General features: G+C 35.2%; 3 protein-coding genes across 6 annotated transcripts; 2 read left to right on the top strand and 1 right to left on the bottom strand.

Annotated features, from left to right (window-relative positions):
* The first annotated feature begins 2065 nt into the window (after nt 1–2065).
* LOC121746966 (protein IQ-DOMAIN 1-like) lies at nt 2066–5834 on the top strand. 3 transcript variants are annotated; one of them, XM_042140937.1, is made up of 7 exons: nt 2066–2212; nt 2293–2363; nt 3160–3252; nt 3329–3652; nt 4009–4230; nt 4489–4608; nt 4873–5834. In XM_042140937.1, the coding sequence occupies exons 3-7, from the start codon at nt 3184–3186 to the stop codon at nt 5569–5571; spliced, it is 1434 nt and encodes a 477-aa protein (XP_041996871.1). In that variant the 5' UTR covers nt 2066–2212; nt 2293–2363; nt 3160–3183; the 3' UTR covers nt 5572–5834. The 3 variants fall into 3 exon arrangements, with proteins under 3 accessions (XP_041996871.1, XP_041996873.1, XP_041996872.1); XM_042140939.1 differs by lacking the exons at nt 2066–2212; nt 2293–2363 and adding an exon at nt 2385–2843; XM_042140938.1 differs by lacking the exons at nt 2066–2212; nt 2293–2363 and adding an exon at nt 2385–2905.
* Nucleotides 5835–6714: 880 nt separating this feature from the next.
* On the top strand, nt 6715–8024 carry LOC121749681 (ribosomal RNA small subunit methyltransferase). Its single transcript, XM_042144267.1, has one exon. The coding sequence runs from the start codon at nt 6829–6831 to the stop codon at nt 7900–7902; it is 1074 nt and encodes a 357-aa protein (XP_042000201.1). The 5' UTR covers nt 6715–6828; the 3' UTR covers nt 7903–8024.
* Nucleotides 8025–10633: 2609 nt separating this feature from the next.
* LOC121746732 (B-box zinc finger protein 20-like) lies at nt 10634–12514 on the bottom strand. 2 transcript variants are annotated; one of them, XR_006039067.1, is made up of 4 exons: nt 12009–12514; nt 11465–11864; nt 11110–11210; nt 10634–10874 (listed from the first exon to the last, which is right to left on the bottom strand). XR_006039067.1 is itself a non-coding variant. In XM_042140656.1 (3 exons), exons 1-3 carry the CDS (start codon nt 12192–12194, stop codon nt 11206–11208), a joined length of 591 nt encoding a protein of 196 aa, XP_041996590.1. In that variant the 5' UTR covers nt 12195–12513; the 3' UTR covers nt 10634–11205. The 2 variants fall into 2 exon arrangements, 1 of the variants encoding a protein (XP_041996590.1); XM_042140656.1 differs by having other exon boundaries at nt 10634–11210; nt 12009–12513.
* Between the last annotated feature and the right edge of the window lie 10603 nt (nt 12515–23117).

Raw genomic sequence — 23117 nt, 5'->3', positions numbered from 1 at the left:
GCAAGAGTATGGACGTGGATGCTCTAATGTCGACGATGACAGTGCCGATAGAGCATAAATTGATGGGAAGTCTATCTATTTATCTCGTAGATTCTTTTGCATGCTCTCGCTCAAAATGACGTAAGTCGACAAAATTGGATACAATTTTGGAACTTGGTACTGAATGTAAAATAAAGACGTAAAACACCTTTGCCTCCCAATTTCTGATGTTGAATAAAACAATACTAGCAGAACTGTGCAAGCGCGTAACTATAAAGTTTAAACAACTCATTTTTTAATTAAAAATTAAGTTTGGTTCAAAAGATTTTGCCGTGTTTTCTGATATTCTTTGTGAGATACTTCCTAGTTCCTATTTGTTAAATCCGCGACATCGAAATAAGAATATGCTTTAGTCGGCAATGTGAATCATAAATTTTCTCTAATGAATATTTCATTCATAATTTCACATATCACCTCCTATTTTTTCCCATTTTAATTCAAAAATAAAATAAAGTTCCCAATTTGAAATATAAATCTTATTATTAGTATCTAGTAACAAAATAAATTAGAGGGAACATCATTTTTGGTCCACGAACTTTGCCAAAGTATCATTTTAGGTCCGTGAACTTTGAAAATATCATTAGGTTCGTGAACTTTGAGTTAGTATCATTTGAGGTACTTTTTACTATTTCCAAGTTTTTTTAGACGAAAATACCCTCAATACCTTAAAGTGTATATATTTTTTATAAATTTATCATATACTCATATTTTTTATAAATATCTTTACAATATATTTTTGACAAATTTTCTAAATATAATTTGACCTTAAATATTATCACTTAATTTTGTGACATGCAAGTAAAATTGCTTCTTCAATTTTTTATATTAATTTTTTTTAAAAATTGAATAAAGAACTTTCTTTAATAATAAAAAATTGAATAAAGATCTTTTTATAAATATCTTTACAATATATTTTTGACAAATTTTCTAAATATAATTTGACCTTAAATATTATCACTTAATTTTGTGACATGCAAGTAAAATTGCGCTTTCAATTTTTTATATTAATTTTTTTAAAAAATTGAATAAAGAACTTTCTTTAATAATAAAAAATTGAATAAAGATCTTTTTATAAATATCTTTACAATATATTTTTGACAAATTTTCTAAATATAATTTGACCTTCAATATTATCATTTAATTTTGTGACATGCAAGAAAAGATCTTTATTCAATTTTTTATTATTAAAGAAAAGTTCTTTATTCAATTTTAAAAAAAAATTAATATAAAAAATTGAAGAAGCAATTTTACTTGCATGTCACAAAATTAAGTGATAATATTTAAGGTCAAATTATATTTAGAAAATTTGTCAAAAATATATTGTAAAGATATTTATAAAAAATATGAATATATGATAAATTTATTAAAAATATATACACTTTAAGGTATTGAGTGTATTTTCGTCCAAAAAAACATAGAAATAGTAAAAAGTACCTCAAATGATACTAACTCAAAGTTCACGGATCTAAAATGATACTTTGACAAAATTCGTAGACCAAAAATGATGTTCCCTCAATAAATTAATAAGTGACTACCAATCGAAGCTGCGATAAAAACGCATGAGACATGACATTAACCATCTTCAGTTTAAAAAGATATCATTGATTAAAATATTTAGTCTGTCTCAATATTTTGTTGTCTTAACTTTGTAACTCTGCCATTAGTAAAAAAAATTTGCAACTCTACATACTAAAAAAACATTTATAACTCTACAAATGGGTTAATTTTTAAAAAATCATATTTTTATTAGCAATTTATCCTCATAAAGGTAAAATATAAAATAAGAAAAATCTAATTTCACGCTTAGAATGCTTCAAGTCTAAAATAATTGCCGTGCCGATAATAAAGGAAACATGAAAGGAAAAAAAAGCAGTTAATATGAATATGACTGAAAATTATTACCTCACTTTAAAAGAAAAATAAAAGAGAAGTCGTTAGCCAACGAGCATATATAAATAAACAAAGCCGTGGGTCCCACGTGGGCAGCTCGAGAGAGAGTGGTGGCCCACAATAGCAAAACCAGCTGTGAAGTTTGCGATTCTATCTCATGTTCTCCCCTCTCCTCTCATACTCACTCCCCTTCCCTTGAATTTCTTTCTCGCTCTTCTTCGCCAAGATCTGGTTCTCGCTGTCCTTCCTCACACACACAGCACACACTACAAAACAAATTCAGGTTCCTTTCGACTTAATACATTTTCGCTATTTCTGCACTTTAATCTTTAACTTTTTCTAAAATTTCACATTTTGTTTCAGCTGAGACTTCACTTGACTTTCTCGCGAAGACAAGAGTTTTGATTGTGTGAGATCTCTTCGGTTCCAATCAGGTTAGTTTCTCGGAAATTAGATTCAAGAATTATTATTTGTGCTAAATGCTTTTATAAATCTTGGAGTGATATGTGGTTAAAATGCATCTATGTTTTTGAGTTTTGGCGTTTGAATCTTTGAAGTCTGTTAAGGGTTGGTTTTCTAGCAAATTAGGTCATGAATCAAATTTTTTGTGTGAGATTTTATTAATTTTAGAAAATGAGTGATAAATTTCTTGAAATTCAGGTGTTTTTTGAGTAATAACTAGGAGTACATGAATATGAGGTTACAGTTATGGACTCTGTTTCTGGTTGGTTTATTGCAAAATTAGACTCAAGAATTGAATTTCAATAGTATTTGGTTTTACTATTATGATACAGTGACTGATTTTTTTTCTGATACTCATATATTTGTGTAATCACTACAACAAAACACGGTGTTTTACCGGGTGACAAATTCGTCGGCAAACACCCCAAGTCCGCCGGCACATATACAGATTGGTATGTACTGGCGGGCGGCAGTCCTCCGATAAATCTGCCAGTAAAATGCTTGTTTCTTGTAGGTAATGCTGGTGTGGAGAGAAAAGTGAAATTGAGGTCCATGATTTCTACAAATTAGGGTATTTAGATTTGGTTATGGGGCACTTGAAAGTTGAAACTCAGTATTTTAATTGGAAATGGAATTTGATTTTTTTTTATTTTGCCCCTGTTTTTTCTCAAGGTGTTTAATGATTGTGTCTCATAGATAATAAGTAACCAATAAAGATTGGATCTTTGATGTTGATTAAGTTGGATTTTTCGCCTAATTGGAGTGCAGATTAGTTCAATCGGGGAATGATAAATGGGCAGAAAAGGAAATTGGTTGTCTTCAGTTAAGAAGGCTTTCAGCCCAAATTCTAAGAAATCAAAGGTATTGCAAAGCTTTATTAAGTTTTTGATGTCATGTGATGTGTTCAAACTGCTGATATTATTATTTTTATCTGCAGAGAGCCCAAAAATCGAACAATGTATCGTTCGAGAATGAGAAGCCAATAGTTGCTGCTGACTCTCCCAAGCAGGAGACTATTGAAGAATCTCATCCTCACCCTCTTCCGCCTTTGGAAGATGTTAAGCTTGAGGAGGTGGAAGATGAGCAGACAAGACATGCATACTCTGTTGCAGTTGCCTCGGCTGCAGCTGCTGAAGCTGCAGTAGCAGCAGCACAGGCTGCAGCTGAGGTGGTACGGCTGACCACTGTGTCTCAGTTTGCTGGAAAATCTGCTGAGGAAGTGGCAGCTATTAAAATCCAGACTGCTTTCCGTGGCTACCAGGTATCGTATTTCACAAGTTTTTGGTTTCTTTCCTGAATGTGATAGTAGAGATGTCGTTAAACAAATGATATGTAAGAAATTTCCAAAATCTATCAATATCAATGAATCCTTCCTTTATAAGTTACACTTAATTTGCTTTACTGTCTTCTTGAGAAATCGAGGCTTAAATTGCATATTAAATCACGCCTGTGTTTATTTGAATGAAGATCAATCAGTATAAAGAAAAATGCATAGTTCTTTGACATAATTTTTTACTGATCACTTAGAAAAGCCATTTTTACCTTTCTAGACAGAACCCTTGAAAAGCCATTTTGAAGTCTTTGACTCAAGATCCACATACGTGATTCTCATTTCAGGCAAGGAGGGCATTACGGGCTCTAAGAGGGCTGGTCAGGCTGAAATCACTCGTTGATGGGCCCACTGTTAAACGCCAAACTGGAAATACTCTAAAATGCATGCAGACTCTATCTCGCGTGCAGTCTCAGATTCAATCCAGAAGACTGAGGATGTTGGAGGAGAATCGGGCACTCCAGAGACAGCTCCTGCAGAAACGTGCAAAAGAACTCGAGAGTTTGAGGGTTAGTTCTATGCTAATGCTATTTCCATTTTCAAGCAAATACTGAAAGAATGATATCTTGTGATTCAATCGGCTGAGACATTTTTCCCTTGTATAAGAAATTTACTGAGAGCAATGCCATTCTTATGCATAGAAAGTTTGAAGTTGACTCTTTGCTGCAAGAGTCTCTCATTCCATGTCTCCGCCCGATATTTGTGAATTCTTTCATTCAAATTTTATTCACTTTGCCATTTACTGAGACATCCTGATTCTATCATAGATGGGAGAGGAGTGGGATGATAGTCTACAGTCAAAGGAACAGATTGAGGCGAACATGCTGCACAAATACGAAGCTGCAATGAGGCGAGAAAGAGCCTTAGCTTACTCATACACTCATCAGGTATTTACTTGGGGCCCATTTACTTTGTGTGATTAATTAGATTGACGATACATAAAATTGAGCATTTGAAGAATTCGCGATCAAACAAATGTTGTGGTGGAATGGTCTTATATTATTTTTATCGATCTAAGATATCATCGAAAACAAGCAGCCATTCTGCAACCATAATACACATATTCATCTTCTTGTTCGTTCAAATTCTGCATTGAATGGCTCTTGTTTGTTCTTCCCTTTAGTTTGATCAAAAACATTTTTACTACGCAGCAAACGTGGAAGAAATCGGCAAGGTCTCCCAACTTGCTGTTCATGGACCCCACTAATCCTCACTGGGGTTGGAGCTGGTTAGAGCGATGGATGGCTGCACGGCCATGGGAGACTCCGAGCACAGCAGATAAAGATCTGAACAACGACCGTTCATCAATCAAGAGCGGTGGAAATGGGACTGTTGGAGAAGTCACAAAGTCTTTTGCTCGTCATCAACTCAACTCCGAGATATCACCATCCTCACCAGCCAGCCAGAAACCTCCCAGCCACCCGTCCCCAGCAACCCCCCTATCGAAGGCTGTATCTTCGTCTATGGCTTCCCGGAAACTGAAACCGGCGAGCCCAAGAGGCAGCGGGATGAGTCAAGAAGAAGACTCTAGGAGCACCTTCAGCATTCAGTCAGAACGGAATAATAGGAGGCACAGCATTGCTGGCTCTTCAGTTAGAGACGACGAGAGCTTGGCGAGCTCTTCGTCCGTGCCAAGCTACATGGTGATGACACAGTCGGCAAAGGCCAAGTCGAGATTGCCAAGCCCGTTAGGGCTGGAGAATGGCACCACTACGCCGGAGAAAGGGTCAGCCAAGAAACGTCTCTCGTTCCCGGCTTCGCCTGCCAGACCAAGGCGACACTCTGGACCCCCGAGGGTCGAAACTAGCTCTGTCGCTGCCGACAATGGCACAAATGGGGAGCTCAGTTGATGAAAAAAATCAGTAAGAGCATCTTTTAATTTGGGTAGTTTTCAATCCTAAAATTGTCATTCTTTGAATTGGGGCTTGGTTTGAGATTTTTTTTTCTGAGTCTTGAGTGATTTTATTTCATTTTTTCCTATATATTTGCATTTGTTATTTTTTCGCATGTTGTTGAGGTTTGCCGTACTTGATAACTATTTTAGAGAAAGAAACTTGTTAACTGTTGCTTTGAGTGTATCTTTGTGGAAAATATTACTACTATTTCTTTTGTATATAGTTTCTCACTTTCTTCTGCTTTAGTTTTTTTATTTTAATAAGATTTGGTTAGCTGATAATGATGAAAATTGAGACTAGTTACAAGGGTTTGACATTCTACCAAAAAATGATGAATGCCACAGTGATAATGATAGGGGAAGAGAAGAAGAAAACCCAGTCCTAAGCAAGGTATATATGCTGATGGATAAAGGTTAAACTTAATGATGAAGCCGATAGAGAACATAAATAATACTTAGACTGGATAATAATATTAAGATAAGTATGATTATAATTTTCATAGAGAATACTCAAGTATGCTAGAATCAGATCTTTAAATATATGTGTGTATATAGCTTGGATAGCACACATATCGTACTGATTATTGTAGTAACGAAAAATTTCAAAACACTCACCATATAAAATAAAATCATCAAAACACTCTTTATTTGATTGTTAGCCATAAAGCAACTCTTCACTTCAGAACATTCTTTACTTGTTTATTCAAAATAAATCTTGAGTTTTAATACTAAGTAAGATGTCTTTACTTTTAACATACAACAAAGTATACTTTTCCGGTCCAATACAAGTGACTTATATTCTTTTTTTACCCTAATACTTTGGTAAAAAAACATAATTCTTTGATTATGGAGTACGTATATAAAATAATGATTCACTTATAACGAGATGTTGAGAGTACTATATTAAACTTGATTTGTTGAATGTTGTTTTCAGTAGATCAAAAGAACAAGGCATAGAACAAAATAATTTGTTAAGATGTTTTTGGAAGGCATATTAAATCGTAGGTTGACAAAAATTACTAAACAGAGTAATTATATGAATTGAAATAGGAACTAGAACTACTATGGATCTGTTAAGAGGCAGACAAGATTTTTGGCTTTTCTATCTGAGCCGGCCCAAATAAATTATATATATACAACCTCAACGAAAAAAAAGAGCTTTACATTGCAACTCTAACACCTATTCCAAACTAAGCCCTAGCTAAACCACACAATGGCGGGAGGCAAAATCAGGAAAGAGAGGCCGCAGAGAGGAGGAGGCAGCGGCGGCGCCACCCACTTTCAAGGTGGAATCCCGTTCCACAAGTCGAAAGGCCAGCACATACTGAAAAACCCTCTATTGGTCGACTCAATCGTCCAGAAATCCGGTATAAAACACACCGACACAATCCTCGAAATCGGTCCAGGTACCGGAAATCTCACGAAGAAGCTTCTCGAAGCCGGAAAAAGTGTAATCGCCGTCGAGCTCGATCCTCGCATGGTGCTGGAGCTGCAGCGCCGCTTCCAAGGAACCCCGTACTCCAGCCGATTGAAGGTAATCCAAGGCGACGTCCTCAAATGCGATCTCCCTTACTTCGACATCTGCGTCGCCAATATCCCCTACCAAATCTCGTCGCCGCTCACCTTCAAATTGCTCGCTCACCGCCCGCTTTTCCGATGCGCGGTGATCATGTTCCAGCGCGAATTCGCGATGCGGCTCGTCGCGCAGCCAGGAGACGGCCTGTATTGCCGCCTCTCCGTGAACACGCAGCTTCTGGCTAGGGTTAATCATCTCCTCAAGGTCGGGAGGAACAATTTCCGGCCGCCGCCGAAGGTTGATTCATCCGTCGTCAGAATCGAGCCGAGGAAGCCGCTGCCGCCGGTGAATTTCAAGGAGTGGGATGGATTGGTTCGCATCTGCTTCAATCGGAAGAACAAAACCTTGGGCGCGTTATTCAGGCAAAAGGGGATTCTGGCGCTGCTTGAGAAGAATTACAAGACGCTGCAAGCGCTGCAGCTGACGTCGGATGGGTTCGATCAGGATTCGGAGATTGCGGAGAGTTTATCTGCTTTGGGCAATACATTGGGGGATATGAACATTGATACCGAGGAAGAAGGGAAAGACAATGATGAGGATGATGATATGGAGATGGATGATGGAGATGCAAAGGGGTCTGAGTTCAAGAACAAGATTTTGGGGGTTTTGAAGTCGGGTGGTTTTGAGGATAAAAGGGCCTCGAAACTAGCTCAAGCTGATTTTATGCACTTGCTTTCTTTGTTTAACAAGGCTGGAATTCACTTTTCTTAGGAATATTTTTGGATCTTTTTATGTCATTTGCCGTGTATTCAAGTATGTTTACATTTTTGCTGTTGGTTATGTCGAATGATTGATGATTGAATACAAAGGGAAGATCAAATTTAGAAATTGTAGCACCTCTTAGTTATCACTACATTTATTGTGCTTTTGTTATAATGATTCTTTGTTTTTGGGAGGGTAATGAAGCTAAGTTTTGATGATATTCCCATTTGTTTCATTGCCCAATTTTATGATTTGTGGTATTAGCCACTAATCTGATGACATTTTGACTCTTTACTTAGCTTTGCAATTGCATTTGTTTTGACTTTAGCCTCTTTTCTTTTTGGAACTTTTGAGTCATCATTGAGTGTCTGCCTCTAAATTTTGGTTGCAACTCTTGTTGTGCTAGTTGCCTGTTTGAGCCTTTCTCTCAATGGAGAATGCATAAGTATGAAATCTTATATTTGGACTGTTGAAAGGATTAGGCTGGATCCTAATTTGTTGTCCATTTCTTGATTTGGTTGTGCAGTAACTTTGTCGCCCTTTGTTCATATTCTAGTAATGTTCAAAGATTGAAGTTAGTTGCATAGTAAATACAACTAATTGATCAATACTGTTATATGCTCTATCTTTGACACTATTACTCTGCATTCACACAAAATACTCCATTGGTATGATTAGATCTTTTGTATTTGCATTGTCAACTTCATGCTTTTGTGTAATGGCTGATGAATTGTGGCTTGAATGATTTTGTTGAATTTACCTAATTAAGCTGTGCAATTTCAGATTTCATGTTCTAATTCTAATTCCTCCATGTTAAAGAAAAAGAGCGCTCGTTTACATTTCTTACTAATGTTTGATATTTTTGGAATAAATCAGAGATCGCAACCTTTTCTAGTACAGATTTTCTATGAGATGTGCAAGTTTCTATATGCTAATTGATTTTCTTGAAAGCTGTTGCATCAAATCGTCAAAAGTTTTTGGACTTGAATTTCAGTTGTAAGACCATTCCCATTTCCCCCATATTTGGGGCGAGTTATTCCTTCATTAAGAACATCTTTGGAGGAAAGAGATGAATTGAAAATATATACTACGAGTCTAATTTATTTATTGTTTTAAAAAGTAAATATATTTTTTTAAAAAAATAGTACTCCAAGAGAAGAATAGTAAGTCGAAAAAAGTAAAGAAAAATATTTACTGTATTTACATTTTGTATGAATAAAAGGTAAATATATTTCTTTAAAATTGAAAAAGGGAGTATAATACTTTTTCAAATATCTTTTCATTTTTCATGAAGAGTAGATAAATATCTTAGAATATTATTGGTCATAGAAATTGATTGAATAAATGTTGAAAAACACTAAGTTAAGTAAATTTATAGGAGTATCTATGATTCAATACACTTGGCCTTGTTCGGTTGGTTAAATTAAATAGTCATGAGACATAGTATGGAATAGCTCAAGATGGGCTTTGTCTAAGATAAAATTAGTATTGATTCTTGTGAATGAATCAGGTGATTACTAAATTAACCAGTTTTTATGTTTTAATTGATGACAACAACTAAGAGAGAGATTAATTAATCGGAGGGTTAGTGGTGCAATAAAAGTTGTCTGCCTTAAACATTGAAAATGCCACCATTGAGATGGGCTTGACACGGGCCTTGCTGGCTGAGATTAATTTGGATTGCGGCAACCGAACATCAAATTAGTGATTTGGAGAGATACAATTTAGTCTAATATACTCAACCGAACGCCGCCAAAATAGTTATAACCTTCATATAAAAATTGCAATCTAATTTAGTTTGGGGCATATGTGGCCCATCACATAATGGACGGCTCAAAGAAAAGCCCAACCCTAATATTTTGGTTTAAAAAAATTGTAACTAAAAAAATTCATGAGGTATTTTGGGAGTGGATTTAAATGGAACTGTTCTTAATTAAAATCCCAAATTCAAACTTCCCACGCATTTTTTGCTTACTGAGCATTTCTACCTCCCGCGCTGTTGCTCCGTCGTCTTCAGCCTTCAAGCTGCCGTATTCCACGGCCGATTGTTTCAACGGCGCCGTCCGTCGTTGCGAAATACTATGAACACATTGAATCAGGTGTATAATAGGGGAATACTTCTGCATATCTCGACCCCTGGCTCACAAGGTATTTGCCAATTTAGCGATTAGAGATGATTTCTCATGATTTTTCTCTGCTGATTTTATTTTTTGGATGTTGTTTGATGCTTATTCAATGGCTTGTTTTTTAGCTGCTTCAGTTTTATGTTTGATTGCGATCTGTTGGACTATTATGATTCCTGCTCACAGTTTCTATTTTGTTTGAAATTCGGTTTGGATTGCATGACTGTAGTAATATTTTGTTTGTATAAGTTAACTTCTTCGATTAAACTTCAGAATTCAGAGATTGGAGACAGTTTATTTGCCACTGAGTTAAAGCTGTTGATTTCTCCAAAAAGATAAAAATAATAATTCTCTGCCGACTTTAGATACGCCTGCAAACATTTCGATTTGATTGTGCAAGGTATATATTGTGATTTATTGCCACGGGAGGTAGTGCTCTAATAATGATCTTTCTAGTCTGGATGATAATTAACTAGAAGTATGAGAGCTTGCACAGTTGCACTAATAGAACTTATGAAATCTAGTGCGAATGCGAGTGTAATTATAAGGTACTGCATAATATGTACTGTATTTTTTTATTAGAGGTATGTTCAACTTTAGAGAGATTTTTTTCAGGATTAAAACTAATTCCATATCTTGTCTATGTGGATAGTTGATTAGGGAGATACAGAAAGTTACAACAAATTCTGAGTGCTAAAAATAGAAACTCACAAGTCATTTGCAACCTAGTTTGGAGTAGTGGTAGCTCAACCAAAAAATAAATAAATTTTTAGCTGGAAACACAAAATAAACCTTTCCACTTAGATTGGCGTGGGGGGAAAGGGTTCTGATAAAAACATGTATCCTCTTTGAGAGGAGCTGCAAACAAAAGGAAAGAAGAATTCAGTTTAGGTCATTAGATTTTGCCTTACTTGGTTACTTAACAAAGAGCAGCGAGGAGGGACCACAGAATGAGAAAAAAAGAGGATTAAACAGACATGGAATAACCAGTAGAGGCTTTCCTCCAGTCGTTATTCTCCAAATCCTTTCACATGTTGACTGATTGTGACCTGACTTGGGATATCAAAACCATATTTATCCTAAATCCTTGTACCTCTTGTGTTTTTAACCTGATCTTGTACATGCCTTTTGCTGAAAAAACCCATGGTTGATCTGGATTATTCATTTGACAAAAGATGTGACCTTCTCATCAATCTGCAAATTCATTAAAAAATGGTTCATAAGAAAAGGGCTAGATGATATTTTTAATGTGTTAAACTCTCCCTAAGACATTGACGAAGAGATATTACGAGCTATTATTACTATTACAATTTACAACTCATACTATAAACAACTCTGTATAAGGAATAGTTGCACATATGGCCTGATTGGATCATTGATTTTGGGAGGAACTGATTTTTGTAACCATTATAATGAATAAGTTTGTTGGTTGGAGAAGCAAATCTTACAGTAACCATAATGGGAAGAAGGATCCATCAAGTCTTCAACATGCCAACCGGGGATAGTCTCTATTAAGTACTCCGATATGCTACTGGTCGAGTCTGAAGCTTGCTCACTGACGGGTAGGCTCGGCTCATTCCCCCTCATAGGAATCGATGATGTCTCTGAACAATTTGCATTTGAGCTTGCATTAGCAGCTGAAGTTTTGATCTCTCTTTCAGATTGCGATTGCGATCCACTGGACGATGTAGCACCTTGATGCATAGAAATGGCTGCAGAAAGCTTGACCCCAGTTAGAAGAAATCTGTTATGCTTCTTGGTGAGTTCGTTGGCCTTGTGTATTGGTATATCACAATCTCGACAAAGTAAAGCCCTGTCTTCTTGACAGAACAGTAATGCTTGTCTTTCCTGCACAAGTGTGAAGTATAGATGATTAATATTTTTTTTCATGGCAAATACTCATCAAATTAATAGTTTGTTGCTCTAAAGACTAAACTCTTGACACTGATGTGGTGATTCGAAACATGTTAACGACAATGTACGTTAATAAACCTGGCAAATGTCGCAGCGCGGAGATTCTTTCAACCGAGGATTAAGAAGAGAGAAACGGGGGTGCTTGCTAGCCAGTTTATTGGCATTATGAACTCTGTTGTCGCAGTTCTGGCAGAGGGCGGCTTCATCTGCGGTGCAGAATACGGACGCTGCTTCTTTCCCACAAACGTCGCATTGAATCTTCATCGTGGCAGCTTCTGTAAGTCCAGTTTTTTGTACTTGAAGTCTTTAATTGGTCATGCTTCTGTGTTTTTATGGGGCTGTACCTCTCTGTGAGAATATGTTTAGTTAAACATAGTGCTGGTTGGAATTATAAAGAGATGGCTGGTAACTTTGGTAGGATTGAATGAGGAAAGAGACAACTTTTATGGGCATATGGGTAGGGTGGAAGGCACAGCTAAGCTACCAGGAATTCATTTTCCTTCTGACTTTTATGGAAAGCTTTCGAAAAAGGATCATTCAAATTGCCAATATTCTTGTCTATCTATGCCCCCTACCTCACCCCACCCCACCCACCCAGAGCTACAGCTACAAATGCAAGAAATCTAGTTGGCCTTATTTAGAGATTTCAACAATTGGGAATTTGGGATCCTTTATTGCAAATGGTGTCTTATATTTAATGTAGGAAGGATATTAATATACAACACCAAAATATCCGTGTTCCATCTTTTATAAGAATCTCATTAGATATTTCATCCCTAAAATCTTACTCTTCGACAATGGTTTGCCTAAAGATGGGGAAAAATGGGGTAAGGGGGGCCTAGCTGTATGCGATGGGGGGGGGGGGGGTTATCTGTTCATTCATTCATCCATATTCATTGATCACTGCAGTCTCATTTCCATGTATACGTACACCATTTCAAAAGGGAATAATTGATATCTAGAGCATGGCTCTTAGTGTAGGAGAAGGGAGAATTCTACTGTGCTGTTGGTCCAGTGCACTTAAAATCTGTCTGGCTAAGATTAATATGCCTAGGTCCAAATACAATGAAAAAAATGTCATGGGCAACCAAAACAGGTTGCTTTCACCATTATTTTGCTTTAAAGTTTCCCGGCTCTTAGCTAGGCTACCTATTGGTTTAACTCCATTTCCAAGTGGGGAATGGAATTAATACTTCTCCAACCAACAAACTTATTCATTATGATTGATTTTCTGTCTACACCTGTATCATAAAAACTCTATTTTAAAAGATTTAGTCTTCCTTCCTCTTTTGTTTTTTTTCTCCCTACGTGTGGGGCTAGTGGGTTTATGTCACTTCGGCCATTTGGATATTTTCTGGTGGTTTTGAATTATTTTTTTTCTTTGGCGTTTTTAATATTTTCCGTGACTAATTGAAATTAAATTTGATATATGCATACTTATTATTTCCATAACATATGTATATTTGGTGTTGAGTTTGACCATCGAAACGTTTAGCCTAATCTTATAGCCAATTGTAACTTTTGGTTGAGGTAATATTTTAACTTGCACTCTGCCACTGACTTCAAGATAAGTTAGAAGTTTATTTCTGAAGTTTATCTTTGGACTATATTTTTTCAAAAATATCCACCAAAATTTTAGAACGTTTCATACTATGTTTGTAAGCCTATATATACATACATCTGATATCACGTTCACTTACTTTAAATCAGGAGAGATAATCTTATTTCAGAGAGTGAAAATTATACTCTAGTTTCAAACTCACCGCCAATACTGAGTCAGAATTTAAGTTGAAAAATAATTGAAATTGATTTCCAGATCCTCGGCCGCTACGGAGATATTTTAGTAAGTACTATTTTAGTATCCTATTGGGACGAGTCATACCAAACATGGCTTAAACTATTCATCGCATCTCTTCTGCTTACACGTATTATAATTTTATAATTTGCATGAGAATTAGTGAATTACGACATAAAAGTGGTGTCAAACTAATAAAACCAATCTTACTTTCCAAACACCAGGGTTTCGTTTTGGTTGGCCAAGACCAAGTTTCCATTTAGAAATTATTCGTTGGTATCTATCTCTATTATGCATAAGTGTGATTAAAGATATCAATTGTGTTGGTATCCACCTCTATTATGTATACTTGTGATTAAAGATGTCAATTGTCTAACTCGCTAATATTGTCAAGCTATTTAGTTATGGATATGTTGGGCTATATTTTTTCGGATTATGAATAGTCAACATTAACCCTATGTTTCTGGATTTCGAACTAATCTACTACGCCAATCGGATTTGAAGAATGACATACTAAATATAAAAAATATATCATCTATTTACCTTCTCAAAAAAAAATATTCCCTGTCAAAAAATAAAAAATTTTAAAGTGAAAAATATAGTACTATAAAAAAGATAAATTATTTTCTAAAATAATTCGAAAGGATACCTTCTCAAATATTTTTCCCATTGTAGAATGATTTTTGATGAGAAGAAGGCAAATATGATAGTTATAAGATTTTACCTCTCAATTGATGAGGAGGTAATGATACCTCTTTAAAATGAGAAAAATGTGTATAATACATTTCCCTTAGAGAATGACTTTTCATGAAAAAAGCAAATATAATAATTATAAGATTTTACCTCTCTATTGACGGAGAGGAAAAGCTACCTCTTTAAAATAAGAAAAATGTGTATAATATCTTCTCAAATACTTTTCTCGTTGGCAAAATAATTTTTCATAAAAATAGTTGTTATAACGCTTTACCTCTCCCCTTGTAGATGCTCTTACTCATTCTTATTTTATCCCTCTCTTACTTTATTCTTTCTTATATTTTATTCTCTCAATAAATATCATTTTATTAAATCTAGTGGCGAAAAGAAGTTGTTCACTTGCAGAGAGAGTATTATATTTTTGTTAATATTTTGATAGTATTATATCTATAATAAATAAATATATGTACATGAGGTTATGATCAATTGCTAACTAATAAGCAATAACAAATTAAGACTAAATATTAGCCATTAGATTAAGAGATCTAGTGGTTGAAATAATGTCACGTGGAATATATTAAATTAAAAAATTATAAAATAAACTTAAAGGATATTAACACCCGTTCTTATGTGTGGTAGTTAAAATCAACCACTTTCTCTTTCCTCAAAATTATCTTAAAATTTTAAATTAAGTAACTCTCTCGATTTAAATTATTTTTTTCATAAAAAGTATATCAAGTTAAAGGTAATTCATATGGATTCTAAAGAGATATCAATTTCATATGTTCCGACGATTATCAGATGATGAAATTTTATAATTTTTATTTCAATTTTCGTATGTGTTAAGTAGATTTTATATCAATAAATGCATCTATAATATCAATAAAACTGTGTTGATATTTTCTGGTACTTGTGATGAGATTCTCATGTCATTGTACTAATATTTGTAATACACTATGTTGATGTAAAAAAACTGTGAAAATTTATTACGTTATAGCAGATTGACTTCTGTTGATATTTTATTTACAATTTATTGAAATACGTGACTTAAATCTCATCCACTTATTCTAAGATCTAATGGTGTAGAATTGGTCTTAGTTGTGGCTCGGATATTATTTGTATTTTAACATGACCCTATGTACATGAATGTTGTTTCAACTTGAAACTGATATAGTACAACTCAGTTAGAGATAAGATAAATGCATATTTTCTTTTTCTAATAATTATCTTTTTAATTGTTACATACTCTCTCCGTCTCATAAGAGTATGCATTATTTTCTTTTTAGTTCGTCCCACAAAAGTATGCACTTTATAATTTTAGAAACTCTTTTTTATATAATGAGGTGTGACTCATTATCCACTAACAACATTTAAATTACTTTTTCTTTTTATCTCTCTTATTTTACCAATTGCTTATTAAAACTCGTACTACCCAACTAAAAGTATATTCTCTTATCGGACACATAGAGTATAATTTTTGGGATAGTCGTAAGATTAGTAGTATAAAAATTAGTATAAAGTAATGAATATAATAACTTTTAAATAATGAATCAAAACATTTCTTTAGATATGTTTAATAAAAGTGATTTATTTTACTAATTTTCAAAAACTTGAAAAATGAAACAAAAGTTGAAAACCAATTACTGAGAGTTAACTTAATGTTCTAATTTTGAATTACTTAAAGTTGTGATTTTTTCAAACTTTAAATTTTTTAGCCTCAACTCTGTTTAAGTTTCGGGTTATTTGGGTCAACCTTCCGAAATGGATCAATGATCCCACAGTAAATTCTGAATTAATTCAAAACTCAAAACTTACGTCTGGGGCTTGAATTCGGACGTTTATGCTTAGCACTCCTGCATTATTTGTGGGAGTGGGGCAACTGTTTCTACCAATAATATTGCTTACAAATTCTTCTTCTTCAACTTACTATTTCAAAGAAACACGCAATTTAGATTCAATACTAATATATAAAATCAAACACGTAATATGTGTCACTCCGAAATTTTATTCTGGGTGCATCCAAACTCGGCCCACTCTATTATAATATACTGAAACTCCTTGCAAATAAACTCAATTCATATTCACAAAGCCACTACTTTTTCTTTCTTTTTGATTAGAAAACAAAATTTGTGTGGCACTAATTGACAAATCACACCTTATCCAATCACGGTGATATATATAGATATGAGAAATATCTTGAAAATCTCGTGGATCCTCAACTAATAAACAGAAGATTACGATTATGCCATTTGCTGCATCACCTTTCAATTCAACGTGAAGGAGAAGAAAAAGTGAGGGAATTAATAATGCTGAGATGAAGTAATTGTGTTTGAAAAATCATAATAGTGGTTCGTGACGGCAGGAGACAGTTGGATAAAAAAAGTTTTATTTGTTGATCAATAATTATAATTTGAAAAGATGAGATCTCACTTCATGAAAAAAAACAAATTGAAACTCCAGAAAATATGAGACTGAGATAATTGGGCCTCTACAAAGTCATTTTCGAAAACATACCAAATTAGTGGTCGATGCCCTTAATTCATAGAGAGTGTAGATCGGTTCTTGAGGCCAATGTGTCCCTCATATACGTAGAGAAGCCAATTATATGTGGTTCATGCACTTAATAAATATTTTTGAAATTTCTATATTTGTCATTTGTAAGTTCAGATGCAAGGATCACTCAACATTCATTTGTACTTGTTTCACAATAATAGCTACTTTCTCCGTATAAAGCATTAAAGCGACGGTTCACTCATACATATTTGGTTCATCTTACAAAACACTAGGGGTAGTTTAGTAGGGAAGATAAATAAGACAATACATGGTAAAAACGCAAATTTTAGGTCAGATAACCCAAAATAGAGGAGTTATCTGCCCTGGTGTTCTCGGAATGGATGAATATCTTTGTGGTTTTTGCAAAGAGGAACCAACGAAATTCGAACATATCTTCTCCGCTTGTAGAATCTCTAGCGTGTTTGGTATTATTGTTGTGATCGTTGGAACATCACCTTCTGCATGCCCAATGAATCACCATTCACCAACGTGATTCCTCGCGTGGTTAATCACTCCCTTTTGTAAGTTTGATAAGAAGCATTGTTCTAGACTATTTGATTGATTTTTCAATATTTCTCTTTACTTAATTATAGCATATTTGTAAATATAAAACCTGTCAATTGAATCCATACATTTTATAAGTTGTTTTAAAGGGAGTGTTACATTTCAGTTAGGTGATGTAGCTCAATTGGCAGAGCATTCAATGTTTGAAAATAAAATAGGTTTCAAATCTCACCATCTCCAAATTATTTAATTCTTCAGTATTTTGTTTTTATAATAAAAGTATATTCTGCTTTTTAAATTGGATAAGATTCAATTACAGTAGGAGCATCACAAAAATAAAAATGCATATTAAACGCATGAAATTTTAGGGTGAAATCCTTATTTTATTATTTTAACGCATTATTATTCATTTTTAATCTTTTCTTTTGTTGCGGATTTTGCACTTAAATAAATGAATATTTTCAACTCTACAATATAGCTCAATTGATGGAGCATTCAAATCAGGGACGGAGACAGCTTAAGCCAAGCCACCGCTCCAGCGGGGGCTTGGCTGTCGCTGTCCTCCCAGATTCGCCTATACTGTATTTGGGTTTTTTCACAGAGACCAGCTGCGAGGAAGAAGATGCAGAGGAGAGAGAAGGGGGAAGGATAGAGGAGAGAGGAGACGAAGAAGATGCAGAGGAGAGAGAGGGAAGGGGGAAGGATAGAGGAGAGAGGAATAGAAAAGGACTTATAATTACTCTACATAGGGAACCGTTTATATCCCTTTTTGATTTATGTGATTAGGAGCATTTAGATAATTTGATTTCTTATCTAGTGTGATTATTAGTTTAAGAATATATTATTAATTTTTCTATCTCTAAAATTGTTTTAAGAATCAATTACTACTAATGAAAGTAATTAATCTTCTCAAATTTATTTTCGGTCTTTATGCCAATAAGTATTGATTTACTAATAAATCTATATCCACTCATATTTAATTATAATATTAATGATCCATATAAAACGATTAACTATCTACTAACTTTTTTCTATCATTTTAAATTTACATTTTTAATATTTGAAATGAGTCAAAGTAGGACAAGTAATCGCGGATGGTTGGAGTACCATATTTAGGTCAAATTAATATTTTAACAACTTAATTTGTGAACTCATAGGATATCAAGATACACTATAATATATGAAGAGATTAGTATACTTGTGTATACTAATATTTTCTAAAAATTCGCAAATCGAAAATTCTAGATACAGCACTACGGGTCATTAGAAAAGGCATGCCACTAGAAAAGGCCACTACCGAAGATTCTAGAAGCATCGCGCGTCCTACCGTACTCATCGTTAAATTTCAGCACCGGCTCATTTCAAGTTCTGGTTCCGTCCCTGATTCAAATGTTGAACAATGTAGGGTTGAAATACCATCAGCTCCAATTGTTTTTAATTTTTATATAATTACGTAATTATTTGTTTATTTTCCTAAATCATTTTTATCATAACGAATGTATAATAAAATAAAGGAATAAGTTTCAATTAGGAGATGTATCCCAATTGGTCATATTTACGCATGCACAAACCGAACCGGCCTGGCGGTTAACCGGCGGTTCGGAACCGGCACCGGCGGTTCAAGCGGGCCGGTTCAGGTTCGAGAATATGACGAACCGTAACCGGCGGTTCGCCGGTTTGAACCGACGGTTCAACGGTCCCAAAGGGCAGATTCCGGCTAGGGCGTAGGGTTGCAGGCGAGGCGTCCAGAAAAACCGACGGTTTTTGACGTAAACTGCTGGATTGAACTGCCGGTTTCTGACGGTTCCGGTGCTTTTTCAAGTGGCAGAGCGTAGGGGCAGTGTATAGGCCTGAAAACAGGTCAGAAACTGCCGGTTTTCTGCCAGAAACTGCCGGTTTCCGTCAGAAACCGTGGACTAAACAACCGGTTTTGCTCTGAACCGCTGGTTCAGGCGGTAAACCGGCTGAATTTGAAATTTGAATTTTTTTTATTTCTTCCAATTTTACTCCTATAAATACCCCACTCCCCCCATCATTTTTACTCACCCCATTCTTGTGTTAACAAGGATTTCCTTGTCAATCTTCATTTCTCTATTCTTTTCTCATTCTATCTAATTACTCAAGTTGTTTACTAGTTACTACTATATTTGTTGTTGTGTTCGCAATTTACCATTTATTCAATACTCTATATTCCATCCATACTACTTTCATTTATCACTATGTCTTCTTCTCGTGGTGGACCGGGACGTGGTGATTGGGGCAAAGGAATTGCCCAAGATCAAAGTAGTCGTCCCTCAAAATCAAGGCGACCTAGTCGTCGAGAAGTTATGGATGAGGTTTTTCGAGTGGCGGCTGAACGCATGCAAGTAAGTTCTAAAAAATTATTTTTACAATTCATAATTTCATAAGATTGAGTTTTTAATTTTTTTTGTGTTTCTACTTATAACTTCAACTTATATAATATTTATAGATAGAAGAAGATCATAGGATGACCATGCTACTCGCTGAAATGCATCAAGGTGGGGGGAGGGGCAGTGGTAGTTCCCAACAACAAGATGACGAGTACGAAGTGTCTATATCGTCGGACTCGGACAACAATGATGATAGATCTCATTCTCGTATTCTGTCTAGCACCGGCGGAAATGAGGAGATGCCTCCTCCCCCTCTACCCACTAACACTACAAAGGCTTTGAAATCTGATATTTTTGTTAAACACTACAAGAAGGTCCCGGTGGTGATTCTAAGTCCTCATGATCCGCACTCTCAAGAAGAGACATCGGCGTTTCATGCATATTGTAACTATTGTGATAAAGTCTACAAATTTGCGAGTGGTGGGGGATATGGCACCCTCCGTCGTTATTTGGTGACAAAGCATCCGGTAGAATGTGGCACTACCTCTACCCAAATCCAACTAAACTTCCAACCCGGTGGCTCAGGTTCGTCAGGTAAACCTCTTTTTAAATATGATCAAAATTTTTTTGCTGAAGTTATGACTAGATGGACTGCAATGAAGCATTTTCCTTTTAATGTTTATGATGATAAAAAATTTGAGGTTACTATGCAAAGTGGTTTAAACGTAGCTATCAAAAGAGTAGGTCGAATGACCGTTAAACGATCTACCGTTAGACAATGTTTAGAGAAAAAATTTGAATTATCACGTTATTTACTTAACTTGGGCCACAAAGTGAACATTTGCTCAGATGTATGGACTGATTGTTTTAACCGACATTCATACATGGGCATTACGGTTCACTTTGTGGACAATAGTTGGACTTTGACAAGCGTTTAATTGGTTTTAGAAAATTTGAGACACCACACACTGCACTCGAAATTGATTCTTTAATTATTCAAGTTTTGAATGAGTTTCAATTATGCAATAAGATATTTTTTGTTGGTTTTGATAATGCAACTGCTAACACTGCAAGTATTAGTGATTTGATTGCGGCTTGTGCTCCGGCTATTAGAGGTAAGTATTTTCATCAAAGATACATATGTCATATTTTAAATTTATGTGTACAAGATGCGCTTGAATTTTGGCAAAAGCATGTTAGTCCTATTAGAACTGCAGTTAGATTAATCCATCAAAAGCCAGCTATTGGCAAAGCTTGGAAGAAATATTGTCATCAAAAGAATGTAAGATATACGAATTTTACTATGGATGTCTCTCATAGATGGAATTCGGCATATGATTGTCTGAATTCTACTTTGACGCATAAAGATTCTTTATGTGATTTTTTAGAACCTATCTCGTTCATGATTTATATCTTTCGCATAGTTGTTGGGAACATAGCGTGGCTTTATTTAAATTGTTCAAATATTTCAAAAATGCAACTGTTGAATTATCGGGTGTTTATTATTGCACTGTTGTTCATGTTTTAGAGCATTGCATGTATATATCACTTGGTTTTAAAACTGCAATGAAAAATGCTTACTCTTCACCTGAATTGATGTGTGTTTTATATTATATGATTGAGAAATGACTTAAGTATTTCAGTGAGATTCCAACGGTGTTTTTGATTGCAAAGGTCTTGGATTCAAAATGGAAATTAGCCGGTACCTCCAAGATTTTAGATTTTATTATAACAATTTGAGTTATATTGATCTTGGTCCACTTAAAGCATTGCAATCGGATACCAGTGACGAATTCAGAGTAGACCTCTCAGAAACATTTCAAATAAACCTCCCGAACCGGTCAATTATCCAACAAACCTTCGAGTTTAACTTGCGTGCTCTCTACACCGAATATGAAACCAAGTATAACAGTACCCACCAAGTCAAAAGACCTCCCCCTCCTAAACAACATATCTTTGGCTTCGTATTTCAAGCCGATTATGATGACACCGGCGCGCAATCCCAATTAGCCGACCTATACAGCTACAGCACCGGCGGAAGGTCCTCAGGTATGGTAAGTGAGTTAGATTTATATTTCGATTCACTCTTTTCCTTTGGTGATGAAGGTCCTACTCCTCCCGCCCAAATCGACGTCCTGGATTGGTGGGGAACACACGAGAAAGATTTTCCCATACTTGCGTCAATGGCCAAGGAGATTTTTTCTGTTCTGGCTTCCACTGTCGCCGTCGAGTCCGCTTTTAGTGTTGGCTAGCGTGTGTTGGATGAATTAAGAAGTAAGCTCTCCGCGAAAAATATGGAAGCCGTGATGTTACTTGATGATTGGGCCAAAGCTGATGTCAGAGAACAAGAAAATGATTGGGATGGTCGTCAGGAGGGATCACAAGAAGAATTCACCGGGGATGAATCGTAGGCCAACCATCAACTGCCGGCCAAGCCAAATAGGTAAGTAAGGTAAGAGAACTACGTGAGCTTTGATTCCCTAATGCAAATGAGCATTAGGGATATGTAGACACCTCAACTTAAATTTTAAATTTTAAATTTAAGTTGAGCTCAAGTTCTTTTTCCTTTATTTCTTTTTTTCCCATTTGTTTCTACTTTAAAAATATGCAAATACAATTAAATAATTGTATTTGTATATACTCTAGTCGATGAAATAGATTTCTCTATAAAGCTAAATCCGGGAAACTTTTGACAATTCTACTATAATTGTTGATTGTTAGACTAAACTCAACATTTAAAGTTGAATTGCTAAAGGTGTCCTCAATTTAGTTATGTAGAAAGATCTCCTTCGCCGACTAAGAGTATATATACTTATAAAATTATTGTTCAGAACTTTTATTAAGTCTTTTTTGTAATTTGTAATTAGCTTCGTTGTTGACTAGTAGTCTCGTTGTATTTAAATTTTTGTTTAAGACTTCAAGGCCTCAAGGTTTTTGTGATTTGTAATTGTTGTAACTTGTAATCTCAATAAAAGTGCAACTTTCATCGTGTTTTTTTTTAATTTTATTTATGCATGTTTCATAGATAAACAAATAAAAAAATATAAAAAAAAATAAAAAAAATTGACGAACCACCGAACCGGCGGTTCAGGCCAAAAACCGGATGTTTTGAACTGCCCCGTAAACCGGCTATTTTTGAACCGGAACCGGAACCGCCGGGACGCTTGGCGGGCCGGTTCCGGTTCATGGGGATGATGAACCGTGAACCGCCGGTTCATGAACCGGAACCGGCGGTTTCGACCTGTGTGCATGCCTAGTCATATTTAACGGATTTATACATTTAATAAAGGG

The sequence above is a fragment of the Salvia splendens genome, chromosome 9, assembly GCF_004379255.2.
Source record: "Salvia splendens isolate huo1 chromosome 9, SspV2, whole genome shotgun sequence".
NCBI lineage: Eukaryota > Viridiplantae > Streptophyta > Magnoliopsida > Lamiales > Lamiaceae > Salvia > Salvia splendens.
This window is presented reverse-complemented; position numbering and strand designations above follow the sequence as displayed.

Coding starts and splice junctions, on each gene's coding strand:
- LOC121746966 (XM_042140937.1), top strand. CDS start 3,184: ATGGGCAGAAAAGGAAATTGGTTGTCTTCAGTTAAGAAGGCTTTCAGC. Junction 3,253..3,328: donor CAAATTCTAAGAAATCAAAG/GTATTGCAAAGC, acceptor TTTTATCTGCAG/AGAGCCCAAAAATCGAACAA. Junction 4,231..4,488: donor AAGAACTCGAGAGTTTGAGG/GTTAGTTCTATG, acceptor ATTCTATCATAG/ATGGGAGAGGAGTGGGATGA.
- LOC121749681 (XM_042144267.1), top strand. CDS start 6,829: ATGGCGGGAGGCAAAATCAGGAAAGAGAGGCCGCAGAGAGGAGGAGGC.
- LOC121746732 (XM_042140656.1), bottom strand. CDS start 12,194: ATGAAGATTCAATGCGACGTTTGTGGGAAAGAAGCAGCGTCCGTATTC. Junction 11,865..12,008: donor CGCGCTGCGACATTTGCCAG/GTTTATTAACGT, acceptor ACACTTGTGCAG/GAAAGACAAGCATTACTGTT.